Genomic DNA, 15,033 nt, shown 5'->3' on the forward strand with positions numbered 1-15,033 from the left:
TTGATACTAATATCGATATATTTTTGTTAAATTTTTATGATATCTTCAAACATATATTTTATTCAAAAATAAAAACATCATCGCTTTCTCAAAATAACATAAAGGCATATTATAACATCGACTGAGATAAATAATAAAATGAAATATTAAAATCACGATTTATCTCGCTGGATTGCGCGAGTACGTTTCTAGTATTAGAAAATGCAGAAGGATGCAACTTAAATGGTTACTTTATTGAGAAGGATAACTCTAGTCCCTACATTTCTATTAGTTTCATAATCAATGCACTTAATGTAGAGCCAACTGAAACCATCAGAAGACCCCGATCGGGGTTATCACTTTTTGCATCCTCAAGTGGAGGTGTTGACACTTCTTTAAGTGTAAAGGAAACGAAAAAAAGACTGTCACCGGGTTTCCTTTTTGGGCATATTTTACTAGCTACCAAACTCCTATAAAACAAAATACATCCAACTTGGTGCAAATGTAACGCTTATAATGAAAAAAAGATGTGTAATAAATGAAAGCAGAGTAGCTTAACGGGAGAACATACTAAGAAATGTACTACAGACAACATGCATAATTTGGTCTCAAACAATCAAATCTAAGTTGAAGAGAATGTCTAATTCTTTGATGGTCTGCCCTGCAAACTTAAAATTTAGTACCTCATTGCTTAATTTTGCTTTCGAGTTTGAACAATTAGTATTAATAGCAAAATTTGCTTACAAATGGTAGTTGGTATGATACTTGGTTTACCGAAAAGGAATATCCATTTACATTCCAAGACAAACAAATCAAATGACGCCCAAGCCTTTAAATGTTTAGACATTAAAACCGAGCTTACATAAGAGTGTTCTGAAATCAAATCAATAACAAGTTATTAACTTAAGTTTAATTTTTGTAAGCAGACTTCAGATAAGACACAATAGACAATTAAGTCTCATGTGTAACTTAGGAGCCGTTTACCAAACACTTACTCGGTTAGTGCTTACCGGTTAAATTTAACACTATTATTTTTTTTACCGGGTAAGATTTTAGTCCACCAAAACGACATCGTATGCAACAATGTACCCGGTAAGCGTTTACCGTGGTAAGAGTCGTTGCCCTCACTTACCATATAAAACTCTTGGTCCTTGTCTCGTTCTTACCGGGTAAGATTCTCGGTCCTTACCATATTCATACGATGAGATAATGTTACTTGTAAGCGCTTATCTGGGTAAGTGTTTGGTAAACGGTCCCTTTAGCTAGCAATGGAACATGCCTCATGTTGACTTCTTAAAAGTTTTGTTTCATTGATATTTTAAATTTGTAATTTTATTGCAAAATAGATAAGAAGGGATCTTGAACATTGGATCAAATCCTAATCGAAGATCAATACTAAGGTTCTGTTTGGTTTGTAGGATATTGAATGTGTTTAAGGGGATTTGGATTTCAAATCCATTCCAATCCCATGTTTGGTTTGTTGGATTGTCCGGATTTCAAATTCTAGGATTTAGTTAGAATTTTGAAATCCTTATGGGGTGCTCGGGATTTCACGGGATTCGTAGGATTATATGCAATAAGGTTCGAAAAATATTAAAAACCTTTGTTTTGTAATAATCGATTAATAAAAATGTAATTTAATTATTTTTATAATTTTTTATAATTTTTTACAAATTATTTATTAATAATGTAATCTAATTCCATTCCAAATCCTATAAACCAAAACACACCAGTGATTTTAAATTCATCATTGCAAATCCATCTAAATCCAAATCTTCCCATGAAATCTAAATCCTTCAAAAACATTCCTACAAACCAAACGAACACTAATGAGATGTACCAAGATGCATCTGATCAATTCCCAGATCAAGCGGAATTCATGGGGTGAGGATAAGATTAAAAGTAATCAATGGTTCAGATCACTTCTTACGCTTCTCATTTTAACTTTTATTATGACAAGATTTTTCATATGATTAGTTAATGTTAAAAAATAAACATGGAGGACCAAAGTGTTACATGCATATTTTTTGAGGACCATCCGGAAATTAAGTATTGTTTCTCAATCCTGCACGCGATTATCTAGAAAAGATACTCATCTGGTAAATGAGATACTGAAACGTGTCGGCATATCAACGGCTGGAACTCACCTACCCTCTTATCCGAACCAGTATAATTGGAGCATCAGATACTTGATACCAAAATATCACTTCACGATGGGTCGTCGTTCTCTCTTGTCCTTCTTCTCCCTCCTCCTCCTCCTCTTCTCCGCCACCAACGCCATAGGCGGTGATGTATCCTCATCTGATCCGAAGATCCGTCAAGTCGTCCCGGAGGAAGAACAGGCTGCCGACGATCTCCTGAACGCCGAGCACCACTTCAGTATCTTCAAGAGCAAGTTTGGCAAGACCTATGCTACTGAGGAGGAGCACGACTACCGTCTGTCCGTTTTCAAGTCTAACATTCTCCGTGCTAAGCGTCATCAGCTGCTGGATCCTACAGCCGAGCATGGCGTTACTAAGTTCTCCGATTTGACCCCGTCGGAGTTCCGCCAGAAATACCTCGGCTTGAAAAGTCCTCTTAAGCTTCCAACCGATGCTAACAAAGCTCCGATTCTTCCGACCAGTAATCTTCCGGAAGACTTTGACTGGCGCGACCATGGCGCTGTTACTGCCGTCAAAGATCAGGTGCTCAATAATATAGATAACTATTCCTTGGTTTGACTTTTCAGATCACAGCGATAATTTTAGACAGTAGATAAAGATGAAATGGTCCGTGTTCATATTGGGGATAAATACATGTCAAAATCACTTGGTATATGTTAATTAAATTTATGAGGTTTGGTTGTAGGGTTCATGTGGATCGTGTTGGTCCTTTAGTACCACAGGAGCTTTGGAAGGATCTCACTTCCTTCAAACTGGGGAGTTAGTTAGCTTGAGCGAACAACAGCTTGTGGATTGTGATCATGAGGTTTGTCCTTCCATTTCCACTATCTTCTGGTTTGTTTAATTTGATTGGTAATTAATGAATGAATATATCTTAACTAACGATGCTTCCACTTCTTTGGCAGTGTGATCCAGCAGAATACAATTCATGCGACTCTGGATGCAACGGTGGACTGATGAACAATGCATTTGAGTACATACTCAAGGCAGGTGGTGTTCAGAAAGAAGCAGATTACCCCTACACCGGAAAAGATGGTACCTGCCACTTTGACAAGTCCAAAATTGCTGCATCTGTCGCCAACTTCAGTGTCGTTTCCACAGATGAAGACCAAATCGCTGCCAATCTTGTCAAGAATGGCCCTCTTGCAAGTAAATATCTCTCTCCCTATTTTGGTAACCCTATCTCTGATCACTCAGCTAACCAAGATTCATTCTGGTATTTGCAGTTGGGATTAATGCAGCTTGGATGCAAACCTATGTTGGTAAAGTATCATGTCCATATATTTGCTCAAAGCAGCGATTGGATCATGGTGTTCTTCTTGTTGGATATGGAGCTGCTGGGTATGCACCTCTGAGGTTCAAGGACAAGCCATACTGGATTATTAAGAATTCATGGGGTGCAAACTGGGGAGAGGATGGCTACTACAAGGTTTGCAGTGGTTACAATGCCTGTGGAATGGACACCATGGTCTCTGCTGTTGTTTCTACAAATACTTAAATGGACTCTGCTCCAATTTGTAAATATGTATCCTGTTGTATTAAAACTGTCAGTCTCTAGATGTATGTCGACTCTCGGGGAGTAAAAGACCAGCAAGTCTGCACATGGCTGGTTTTGAATAGCTCATGCTCTAGATGTTAGTCTTATGTAGTAGTTTCAGTTTCTGTTCTTCATCTACACTACATATGGATTAAACTTGGAACACTCCTTTATATTATTGCAAATTCTAGCACCAAATGCATCATCAGCTGTATCCAATGTGGAAATTGTTTTTCATGATTCATTCTTCGTCGTCGTTAATTAAAGAAAATGAAAAGGGTAAGAAGATGTAGCCATCTCCCTGATAGAACTTGTTCTGGAATTCTACCCAGTGAAGTCTGAGAGCGTGCAGGAAAGCGCTCAGCGTTTCCATCACCAGCAGCACACCCACCGTTGCAAAAATGAATACAACCACACCAATTGCAAGTATCACCGAGTTGTTGTATCTGCGGTCAACAGAGTGTATTTATTAGTTAATGGTTTAGTTGAAACCTTTCTCCAATTTGAAAGTAGTTACTGCAATATGGTAACTTACCCCCAGGCAAGAAGCAGAACCTTTTCAAAAAATACACTGGAAAGCTCTGAATGTGCTAGACTGAACACAAAATAGATTCAAAAATCATGAATCACTTAGAAGTATTTTAAGAAAAGAATGGTGTTTTATTACTTAGAAGTTCCATGAAGTTGTGAACTCACCTTAACGCCCACAGACGTAGGTAGGAAGCAGTGTTAGATACTGAACCAAGAACAAACTCGATAGTATGTATTAGCTGATGCACCAGAACTTCACTGAACTGAAATTCCTCATGTCCGCCTCCACGGGACCTGTTATTCAACTGTTGTTCAAGATTTTCATCGAGGGTGTGAAGTGGTTCATAGGCTCCACCTTGGTGTCTCTGATAAACAATATGATAGTAATTAGTTTAAGGAAATATATAACAATATAACAAATCTGGAGATAGTTTTGTGCATACTTCCTCATGTTGCTTCTTCAAAAGAAATGGCTTTGGAATCAGCATCCATGGTACAGCAACAAGTGCCAGAAATAGCAGCAGTATCTGACAATAGGAGATTCTCACATTAGTTCTGTTAACAGCAATGAAAACTACTTGTCAAGTATAACTACATATATGAAACCTGCAGATATTTCTGGCCAACGAATAGCTGATTATCGGCTAAATCATCCATGGGACTCAGGAACATGTATATCATTACATGGTATAGATCAGCTTGAGAACCAGTACACCATTTCACAATGATGAGTAGAGAAAGGTAGCCAAACAAACTGTTGAGAAATATCATCTGGGGCACGAATTGGTACCTGATTTTTAAATGCTGGTTATATAGACTAAAATTCACTCAAAAAAGTAGAACAAACAATTAACATAATCTGGCTAGTATCCAGCATCCGCGTCTATATGGACTCGGGCTCGTGTAATCAAATGCATGATTAACTGCATGCATCGCAGACCATGACACCAGAAATGCATGAACATGATGATACACAAGAAGCGGCTTACCAGATGTCGAGGTCATTTTGGAAAAACTTGGCGTTAAAATAGCTCATAATGATTCCGAGATTCATCTGAGCTACTCCCAGTAAGATTGACATTTTCATCTTGAGTGAGTTAAGAAATGGTAATTCACTGCGGGTTCCATGCCATACAGGATCCACACCAAATGGATAAGTGTTTCGCACCTTGATCAATCCAATAGTAGTAGCATCCCTGGAATAAAGTGTGTTTCAAGGTGGTAGGCATCAGTGTTGTATCACATATGAAGAATGATCTATTATATGATACCTGCAGGAAGAGTCGCGGCAGGCATAGGCTGAGCGCCCGAAAAACTCAAATGGAACAGAGAAGAACTCATTGTATATTAGTCCCGTGTATATCGAGAAAATTGACATCATTATGATAACATAACGACCACCAAACGCCATTTCCATGATATCTCCTAGTTTCTGTTACCCACAAAAGTAGTTGTCAAACGAGCAAGAATTAAAGAGGAATAAAAATGGTCAGCAGAATTCGATGATCATATAACAAATAATAATGTATGCAGCAAGTGACGAATGCAATTTAATGTTGCAAGAAAAGCAATCAGAAGTTACCTGAGTGGAGTATTTTTTCTCCTTGAGAATAAGAAATGATGATGCAAGAAACAAGCATATACCATGGCCCCAATCTCCAAACATGACAGCAAACAGGAATGGAAAAGTAACAGCTGTGTATACACCAGGATTTGCTTCTTGATACTTTGCCACCCTGAAAATCCAAGTGTGAATACTGAGCAAACTAATTGGATTCTCATCAAATGGGTGCCACAAGTGTATTCACAGGTGCTTACCCGTAAGCATTTACGATCTCTTGAAATGCATTCATGATTTTGTTTGTGCAGAAATATGTAGGTGGTGATTCCTTAGAATGCAGAACCTCAAATATGGCCCCTACTTGTGAGTTGCTGTCGATGGTTGCCCGCAGCAACGCCTTCTGAATCTGCAAAATGAAAGCATTTAACATCTTTCAATCGTAAAATCTAGCATGAGTTGACACAACTTCAAGGATACCTGGCTTGTAGCATGAACAGGACACCAGCCTTCAGCGACAAGGCACTTTTTTGTCACATCAAAACTAAGCATATCCAAAGTGTGGTAAATGGATTTCTCTTTCTTCACCTTTCATCGGTTGAAAACACAAGTTTAGATGATAGTGATCAAACAAGACTCTATAAGATAAACAAGGCCAGTATGTTTGTTTATGCTTTAGACTTACCATAGTGTTCCACTGTTCAAACTGAAGACCAATAGCCTGTACCACACTGCTCCAATGATGTTTTCCAACATCAATGGTGGTTTTTAGCTCTGAAAGTTTTCCAGTCACCTACAATTACAAGATATATTTAAGTTCGGTAAATACCAAACTCAGCTCTTTCTTTGGTATAGAGGGACTCACATAGTAATTCATTTGAAAAAGAAATACAACAGGTTGAAGGACAAGCTTTAATCTCTACCATCTTAACATGCATTGATATGAACATCACACAGACAAAACATTCTGGTGCAGTATAGAAGGAGCTTATAATCTATTAACAAAATGGCACAATAGTTGCTTCGAGTACAATGCTTCATTTGATGCCTCTTATGGTTGATATAAGTCCCATTACTTTCTGTCTCGAGAGATCTTCTTTCATTCATATCCGAATTCACAGGTCATCTGTTTCTTCAACTAATCAATTTCTTGAGTATACTTGGAACCAATCAACATATCATCGATCGATCGTTACCATCTTCGATATATCAGAAATAAGAAATCCATATATCGTAAAGCAAATAAATGGCACAATCAGTACGTTAAGCCCCTCAATAGCTTCATTCCTTTTGGATTAATTAATCCTTTTATAGAATTCAAGTGTAACTTGATTTTTGGCCTCACATTTGTCACTCCACCACCGTCTACTAGCTCTAATCTCTCTTCTATTTCCTTATTAAATTCCCCTTCCGATATCCCCTTGTTGTAAGGATAACGCCAACGATGGTTGTAAGAACATTAAAGGCGACAACGAAAAGGGTGTTGTTATTTATCGCCATGGTTGTAAAAAAGAATCAACATTGTTTTCCCCAATAATAAACACATAATTCCAAATAATACTAATTTCAAAACCATATAAATCATAATAGAATTTTGTTAGAGCACAAAGACTCAAGGAACAAATTTGTAGATATACTCTACATTCAAGCACATAAGCTTTTTGTAATACACATACCTCTGTGATCATCTGATATTGTTTTCCCGTGTCATCAGTAAAGTGATAACGGTTGGCTCCAAATGCATCACATATTTTCAATACCTTGCTTTTCGCCCTTTCTCCGGCATGGAAAACAATGAAGACATTCTTCTCCACCTGTAAATTAAATTAGCTAAGACGAATTTATCGTGAAAAAGAAAAGGAACAAAATTAGAGTTGATTTAGTCGTAAATCATAAAGAGAACATGTTTAGATTTCCTCTACATTCCTAATACATAATTGCAAGATTTATATGAAGGACAACTCATATCACATGGTTCAATTTTTTTGCGGTGGTAATAAATGAATTTGCATGTAACCTTATCTCCCGACACAGGATCAACAACAGGTTCCTCCACCGACTCTTGCTTTAAGTACACATTGCCCCTAGTTGCACGAAACAAGATCCTTTCAAAAGCCATTGATTTATCTCTTTGGACAAGACCGCTGACATATCCCAGCTTAACTTGCTTTGATAGATCGGCTGTTATTTCCTTCAAAACCATGGGAGGATAAGATGCAGCATCATAAATTTTAGAGTAACAACCAAGTAGCGAAAAATAAGAAAGTAGTACTTGTTCTAACAATAGAGGACTATCAATTGATCTTTCAACACGATGATGTTCATGTTCTCTCTGCTGAGTTGTAGCCCTGGTTTGAGCAGGATAAAAAACCTCACCAGCCTGAACCAAAAAAGAAAAGAACAATCTCTTAGACTTGAAAATATATGCAATGTTGCTAAACATATCTAGAGGAATCAAAGGAAAAACTATATGATATCGATTAATTAGTCTGGGAGTGGCTCTTACCTTCTTCAAGACAAGCCTATATTCAAGAAGTTCATTATAAGCACGTTGTAGCTTTTCAGAGTTTGCATTCATCTCTATCAGCTCGACTTCAAGTTCTCCAAGTTTTACCTAATAGTTGTCGTAAAAGATGCATATAAATTATAGCAAGATCACCATTAATCCATGTTAGTCGGTCTATTTACCTCTAGTTCATCTAGACTAATCTCTGAGCCATGTGTCGGCCATGTTGAGGATAAAAGACCGGCCTTATACATTTGATCCCTGAAAAAGCGTAGCTTGCGTGCCATCTCCCGACACCTTTTAATCTACAAAGATTTTATTCAATGAAAAAACTTAAATATAGCAAGATATTTTTCTGAATATGAGTGCCACAATGAATATCATTAGGAGCTGGTGGTGGGTTTCATTTAGGATGTTTAATAAGTTAACTTTCAGTCATTTGTTACTGTATGACCCCTTATATGAGATATAATTGCTTGGCAAAGCATTAAATTGCATATCATCAAATTGTAAAAATTATTTTCCTACAAATATGAAGTGGTAAATACTATGAGGCCCAGTCATGCACCTGTTAACTCAAACATACCTGGTAGGTCAAAGATAATATGTAACGAACAGTTAACATACCTGAGTAGCATACGTCCTTTGGAATGGGCTCTTTTCCATGTTGAGCTACACAAATGAAAAAACATAAAGACTGTCAAAAAATTGAAGGTTCATATCGATAAAGGTTGTGTACCTATCATTGGGAAATTTTTCCAAAGTAATACATACGGGTCCAAAAAGATAACAAACATGTGTAAGCAAACAAACTACGATGCAATTTTTTTTTGTCCCAAATGTGTTCAACCTCCCAAACAAATGATAATGCACAACAATAACAACCGATAACGTAAATATAATGAAAGCAAAAAACAAACAAAAAGTTAGTGTGGTCCCACTATCGTTTAAAAGTGTACATCTATATGGAGAGACAAGGCAATCAACGGAGGAATTATAAAGAGAAATTACCATCACAATATGCAACTATAATTCCACAAGCCAAAATTTCTACTAACTTGGCACCTATTCTAAGAGTTGGCGCTTGGAGAAGTGGCTGAAACAAGAACTTATTGAAACAAGCCCTGGAAGAATTTCCCATATGCGACTAATGCTCGTCGCTTTAGGTCGTGTCATACAGATCTATCTCCCGGCTACACGGTGGGTAGATCACAACCAACCGCATCCTAGTCCCAAAATGTGTATCGTAGCCTCCTTGATGGGGCGACCTCTGCGAACTCTGGCGACCCGCCATTGCAACCCCGACAAACAAAACCTTGGTGCACAATGGTGTTCTATGTACATTGGGTGTCAACAATTTCAACACTCCACTTTGATACGAAATCCACATGCCAATAGACGCACAACAGCGATAGCATGTACACCAATCCTCTCACAGCACAAATGCACAACAAATCATCTCTCCATACCATCGACTTTTAGTTTCAACACCTGAGGAATCAGATGGTCTTTGAACGATGCTTGAACTTTGCAGCATCCAATAGTTTTGTGAAAATATCAGTTACGTTATTATCCATGTAAATATTATTGAACGATATAAGTTTTTCCTCGTTACTCAACAAAATTTAAATGAACTGTCTCATTTTTTGCTTCTACTACATCGACCAATTCCACTTCAGTACTCAATAAAGCCACGATGGATTGCAACCTAGCTCGCTAGCTAATGGCAGTCCTGTACAGATTGAAAACATACCCCAAGGTTGATGTAGCACGATCATTGTCATTTTCATAGTCAGAATCGTTGCTATCGAACACATGCCACTTGTCCGAAGTTTTGTTCAAATATCTCAATATGCCCTTCATAACCTCTCAATATGTCTTACCAAGTTTAGACATGCACCTACTCAAGTCCGTGTCAAATTAGGTTTTGTTTAAACCATAACATACATGATGCTCCTAACGAAACTAGTATACAATATTTTGCTTGTGCAGGTTCAATCTACTTCAAAACTATACCTAGGTAATCTGTTTGAGGTGGTTTTCAACTTTCTATCTCGATTAATCTCCATATCCAAAATTTTCTTCATTTCATCAAGGTCCTTCATATCAAATTCACAGTTCAGTTGTTCTTTTACTAATCGATTTCCTATGTATCATTGGAAGCAATCAACATATAATCATCGTATAAGAACAAGTCAATGTAAACCACCCTTTATACATTTTTTTGGAAATGGGCAATCCTAGGTTTCACCCATATAATAATACATCTTCTATGCTACGATAAGCTTAAAAGAGTCAAACTTCTTGTACAATCATCGCGATAACTATTTCAAGCCATATAATGATTTGTGTAGCTTGCAAACCCAATTGGCTTGCCTTGCCCCTCAAAACATTGTTGTCATTCCACATATGTGTATTTCACTAAATCACTATTAAAGAAGGCATTTTTTCACATCAATTTGCTCCAACTCTAGGTCTTGTGAAGCACCAACAAATCATTGTCTAACCACCAAGGCAATGATTTCATCATACTCTATGCCCTTCCATTGAGAATAACCCATCGTTACTAGTATAGCCTTGTATTGTCTATAATCATTGATCTTGAAGATCCACCTATAGATAATGGCATAGTTCACTTTCAATGGTGGCTTTAGAGACCAAATCTCGTTCCTCTCTAACAACTGCATCTCTACATTTATAACTGCAAGCCACAAAGTACCATATCACATATACAAGTTTCTTCATAGTCATAAGAATCCTCATAAACGACACTGAACTCATGATCTAGTTGTTTACAAGGCTCATGTTTGCATACAACCAATCCTCATAGCTCTCTGAAGTATGCCAGGTATTTTGGCTTCTTCGAGAGTCTTCAACATTTCCATGGATTTCATCAACGGCTCCACCTTGATTCAAATTCTCCCTAACCTCAATTGTCTCAGCATTGTGGTTGCGAGATTTTAGAGATAAATCGTTGTTTCAACAACTGTTTCCTCAACAACCCCTACACGCAGAGACGTTGAGGCAGAACGGTAAAAAGACACCTAATTACCATAGGCACCTTAAACTATTAGGTATCAGAGTCTAAGGACCAAAAAATCCTCGGTATTAGCAGCTACGATGATAAGAGTACTGGTTGACTTGAAGAAATGTGACTCATAAAATATCACATGTCACGAATAAATAACCTTCTTTGACTTAGGCTATAAGATATCTCTTGATCCCTTTCAGATAATGAAGCAAGACACCCTAGATAGCACAGGGCTCCAAGTTAAACATACATTCTTCTTCCCTTCCTACGCCTCTTCAGGAATCTTCCCACCAATTGTCGAGCATGGTATACTGTCCATGATGTGCATGACGACATTAAATAATGTCTCGGTCCAAAACCCCTTGGAAAGGCCTGCCATGAACCACTTTGCACCTTGCCTTTCCAACAAGTAAGATTCATCCTTTCAACAAACCCACTGAATTACGGATCCCCTAATATAGTAAAAAAAATGGCGTGAATACTTCTCTTCAAGCAAAATTACAAGATCTTTGAGTAGTTGTATTCTCCACCACTGTCTCGAACTTAGAATGTTCAATTTTTAGTCATTTGGTTCTCAACTACCAACCAACCTTCAAACTTGTCGTGCCTCTCCAACTTGTGCTTCAACACATACACCCATCACATCCTCGAGAAATCGTCTATTTAAGAGATGAAGTAATGGCCATCGCCAAGCAACGCAATTCTCGTTAGCCCCTAAACGTTGGTATGCACATAATCTAGCACACTTCGAGGTAACCTTTAGGGTCTTTCTCTTCCTCGAGCAAATACGATGCTTGAAAGGGTTGTTTTCCTATATCTTTCTTGTAGTTTTTAAATATATTTAGTCTTACTTTATATTATTATCCGAAATGATTCATTGGAAAATGAACAAAGTTCATAACTTTCCCATGCAAATTCAGCAAGGCCAATATTTCGTGGAAGACCCAAAAAACACGTCGAGTGAGAAGTAACCCCTATTCTCTCCCCTAAAATTGATGCACTGCAATACAATACACTAGTGGATAAATTACTGATATAACCTTAAGATTATTCTACGCACACTTGTAGTTCTTGGTCATGTTTGTAGTTGAGTTCTTAGAAAACCATAAAATGGTCATATTCTATGCGTTCGTTGCTAAAATTGGAAACAAGAATTCCTAATCAACAGTTACTATAGTCAGACCTCTTATCTCAATCAACACTTACCCATAAATTTTGGTAAAGAACCCCTAATAAAAGTAAAAATGTTAGACCAATGTAGAGGAAAAATAAATGGATCAAAACAAAATCAAGACAATTTTCTTAATCAGATATCCCAAAACATAATAGGAACTCTGTAGGTTGTAGCCAATGCCATATCAATCCTTTCAGGTCCATTGTATTCTATCATTAACAAGCAATTTAGTCCCTAATCTGATATAATCTCTAAAATACAGAAGTGACCATAATTTCGATTAAATCTAACAGATACTCCTAAAGGAACGAACCTCCTTGTTATTCTTGTGTATATACGTCAACACTAGGCATACATAGCACATGCATTAACTTATGCATGTAAGTATAAATGACTAACAGTTAGAGATTGAATCAGACAACATGATAGAAAGAAAACCCTAACTACAATATCATGTTATAGTATTCAGTCAGGAAAAAAACAATAACATGAAAGGAATACAAAGAGATAGACAAACTTCATAACTTCATGCGATTTGATAAACAAAAACTAAAACAGTCACATTGCCCTGCATCAACCAACAGGTATAATAAATGTGCCATTATTTCATAACGATGAAGCGTCTTATAACATACATCTTTAAACTGAAAAAGGCCGAGTTCACCGAGATACGATATGACTCGATGAGCGGATTCCACGGGAATGATGAGCCGAGCTAACTGCATAGGCTCTGATCGCAACAGATCCATTGTCGGAAGACATTCTCGTTCCGCCATTCCGATTCGTCACTCCTAACTTAAACAAAACCTAATTCTAATAATGTAAGATGATCTTGTGCTAATTTTTCCTCCGTTCCAACTCACTCGATTATAATTTGATGGAAGAGATTTCACCGAAAACATCGGTTGATTACAAGATTCCGGCAACGGTAAGGTCGTTATGGAGGATTATGATCTCTGGTTGTAATTTATAGTCCGTCGTTAATTGGCTGGTCTTACGCAATGCACCTAACGTTTGAACCTTCATTTCTCCTACTACTGGGACCCCCCTTTTTTGAGAAAATTACATATTTGGTCCCTGTGGTTATATCAAAATTATGGATCACATCACCAACCAAATTAATTACATGTATCATTATTATAGCTTCAATTTTATCGTAGATTGGTTCGTTAACCTAATCCTTTTTATTTTAATGATGTTAAATCAAGGATATTTTAATCATTTTACTCTTTTTATTATATTCTTTCAAAAAATAAAATATAAATTAATATTACATATTATTATATAATAATAAAAACAATATAAATATACATTAATATTATTTATATATCAATATTATACATCTATATACCTAGTTGAAGCATTCCTCACTCCCAAGAACAACTCTATAAATAACAAGTGTATGTTCGTCTTTTGCAAATCACCACATTGGAGCAGGCATCGAGCAACAATGAATACCGAAAACTTACAATCAGTTCAATCGAGGTGAGGTGTGTGATGCTAATCTCCACCAGGAAGCTTGCACTTAACTAATCCTTTGTTTTCGTTATTAGAGTTGTTTTGGGTTGATTAAGGTTGAGTTTTGGTAATTAGAGTTTAGATTTCGGTCGAGTTTTGATGATTAGAGTCTAGATTTGATTTGATTTTTGGTGATTTAGGATTTGGATTTGTGTTGGTATGGTATGTGGATGTGTTTTGGTATGTGGGTGTGTTGGTTTGGCCTTGCTTGTTTAAGAAATCTCTTATTTCTTAAGTCTAATTTGGTAAGAAGTGACCTCACTCAGACTGTTTGTCTTTTTTTAATTTTTCGGAGGCGCTAATGTCTCAGCATCCTCTTATCTGGTAAGAGGTAAATTAACTCCTTATTCGCCTCTTATTATTCTCCAGATCCTAAGCAGTAGTGTCCTTTCTCTCAATCAATCCTCACCCTCACAAATCGATCCTCATCTCTCTCAATCAGTTAACCTAAATCGGTCCCAGGTTGTTGATCTCTATATGTGTCAATCGATCCCCGTGTTGGTTTGTGATGGACTACCTCCATATGACAGTAGTCCTGATGTTTGTCTTGTCTTGTTGATTTCAAATATGCGATTGAAGAGATATATTTCATTGCAGGACTTGTTTAAAGAAGAAGGTTGAATGTATTTAAAATTGATGATAGTATATTTTGGTTAAAAGGAATTGATAGTTTATAATTTAGATGTAAATTTTGTAATGCTGATGAATATAATGATAAAATTGTATAATATATATAAATTCAACATTAAAATATTTTGAAGGGTAAGATTATACAGATTCAGGCATCCATAAGTTTACAAATACAAACAATTTTATTGATTATGCTTTAAACTTTAGCACCACATCTTATCAATCAAAAAGTGATCTAAGGATTTCAGACTTTAGTACCTGTTAGAAAACAAATAACACGTTAATGGCTAGAGAAGATAGAGAAGATGATGGGGAAATGTGTTGTTCGTTCTTATCATTCAATGTTTTATTACATGTACGAAACACTCAAGTTGTACAACAATATATATATATATATATATATATAT

General features: G+C 36.7%; 2 protein-coding genes across 2 annotated transcripts; one reads left to right on the top strand and one right to left on the bottom strand.

Annotated features, from left to right (window-relative positions):
• The first annotated feature begins 2,188 nt into the window (after positions 1–2,188).
• Positions 2,189–3,856, top strand: LOC112508738 (cysteine proteinase 15A-like). The gene is made up of 4 exons (XM_025113462.1): positions 2,189–2,663; positions 2,827–2,946; positions 3,047–3,290; positions 3,368–3,856. Exons 1-4 carry the CDS (start codon positions 2,193–2,195, stop codon positions 3,637–3,639), a joined length of 1,107 nt encoding a protein of 368 aa, XP_024969230.1. The 5' UTR covers positions 2,189–2,192; the 3' UTR covers positions 3,640–3,856.
• Positions 3,832–13,254, bottom strand: LOC112508737 (V-type proton ATPase subunit a3-like). The gene is made up of 18 exons (XM_025113461.1): positions 13,114–13,254; positions 8,901–8,945; positions 8,456–8,578; positions 8,274–8,381; positions 8,040–8,147; positions 7,785–7,958; positions 7,444–7,581; positions 6,453–6,560; positions 6,248–6,355; positions 6,028–6,176; positions 5,792–5,945; positions 5,481–5,641; positions 5,199–5,405; positions 4,816–4,999; positions 4,653–4,736; positions 4,375–4,574; positions 4,214–4,273; positions 3,832–4,124 (listed from the first exon to the last, which is right to left on the bottom strand). Exons 1-18 carry the CDS (start codon positions 13,252–13,254, stop codon positions 3,920–3,922), a joined length of 2,457 nt encoding a protein of 818 aa, XP_024969229.1. The 3' UTR covers positions 3,832–3,919.
• Positions 13,255–15,033: the final 1,779 nt, after the last annotated feature.

Source organism: Cynara cardunculus (genome assembly GCF_001531365.2).
Source record: "Cynara cardunculus var. scolymus isolate 2C chromosome LG 3, CcrdV1, whole genome shotgun sequence".
Classification (NCBI taxonomy): Eukaryota; Viridiplantae; Streptophyta; class Magnoliopsida; order Asterales; family Asteraceae; genus Cynara; species Cynara cardunculus.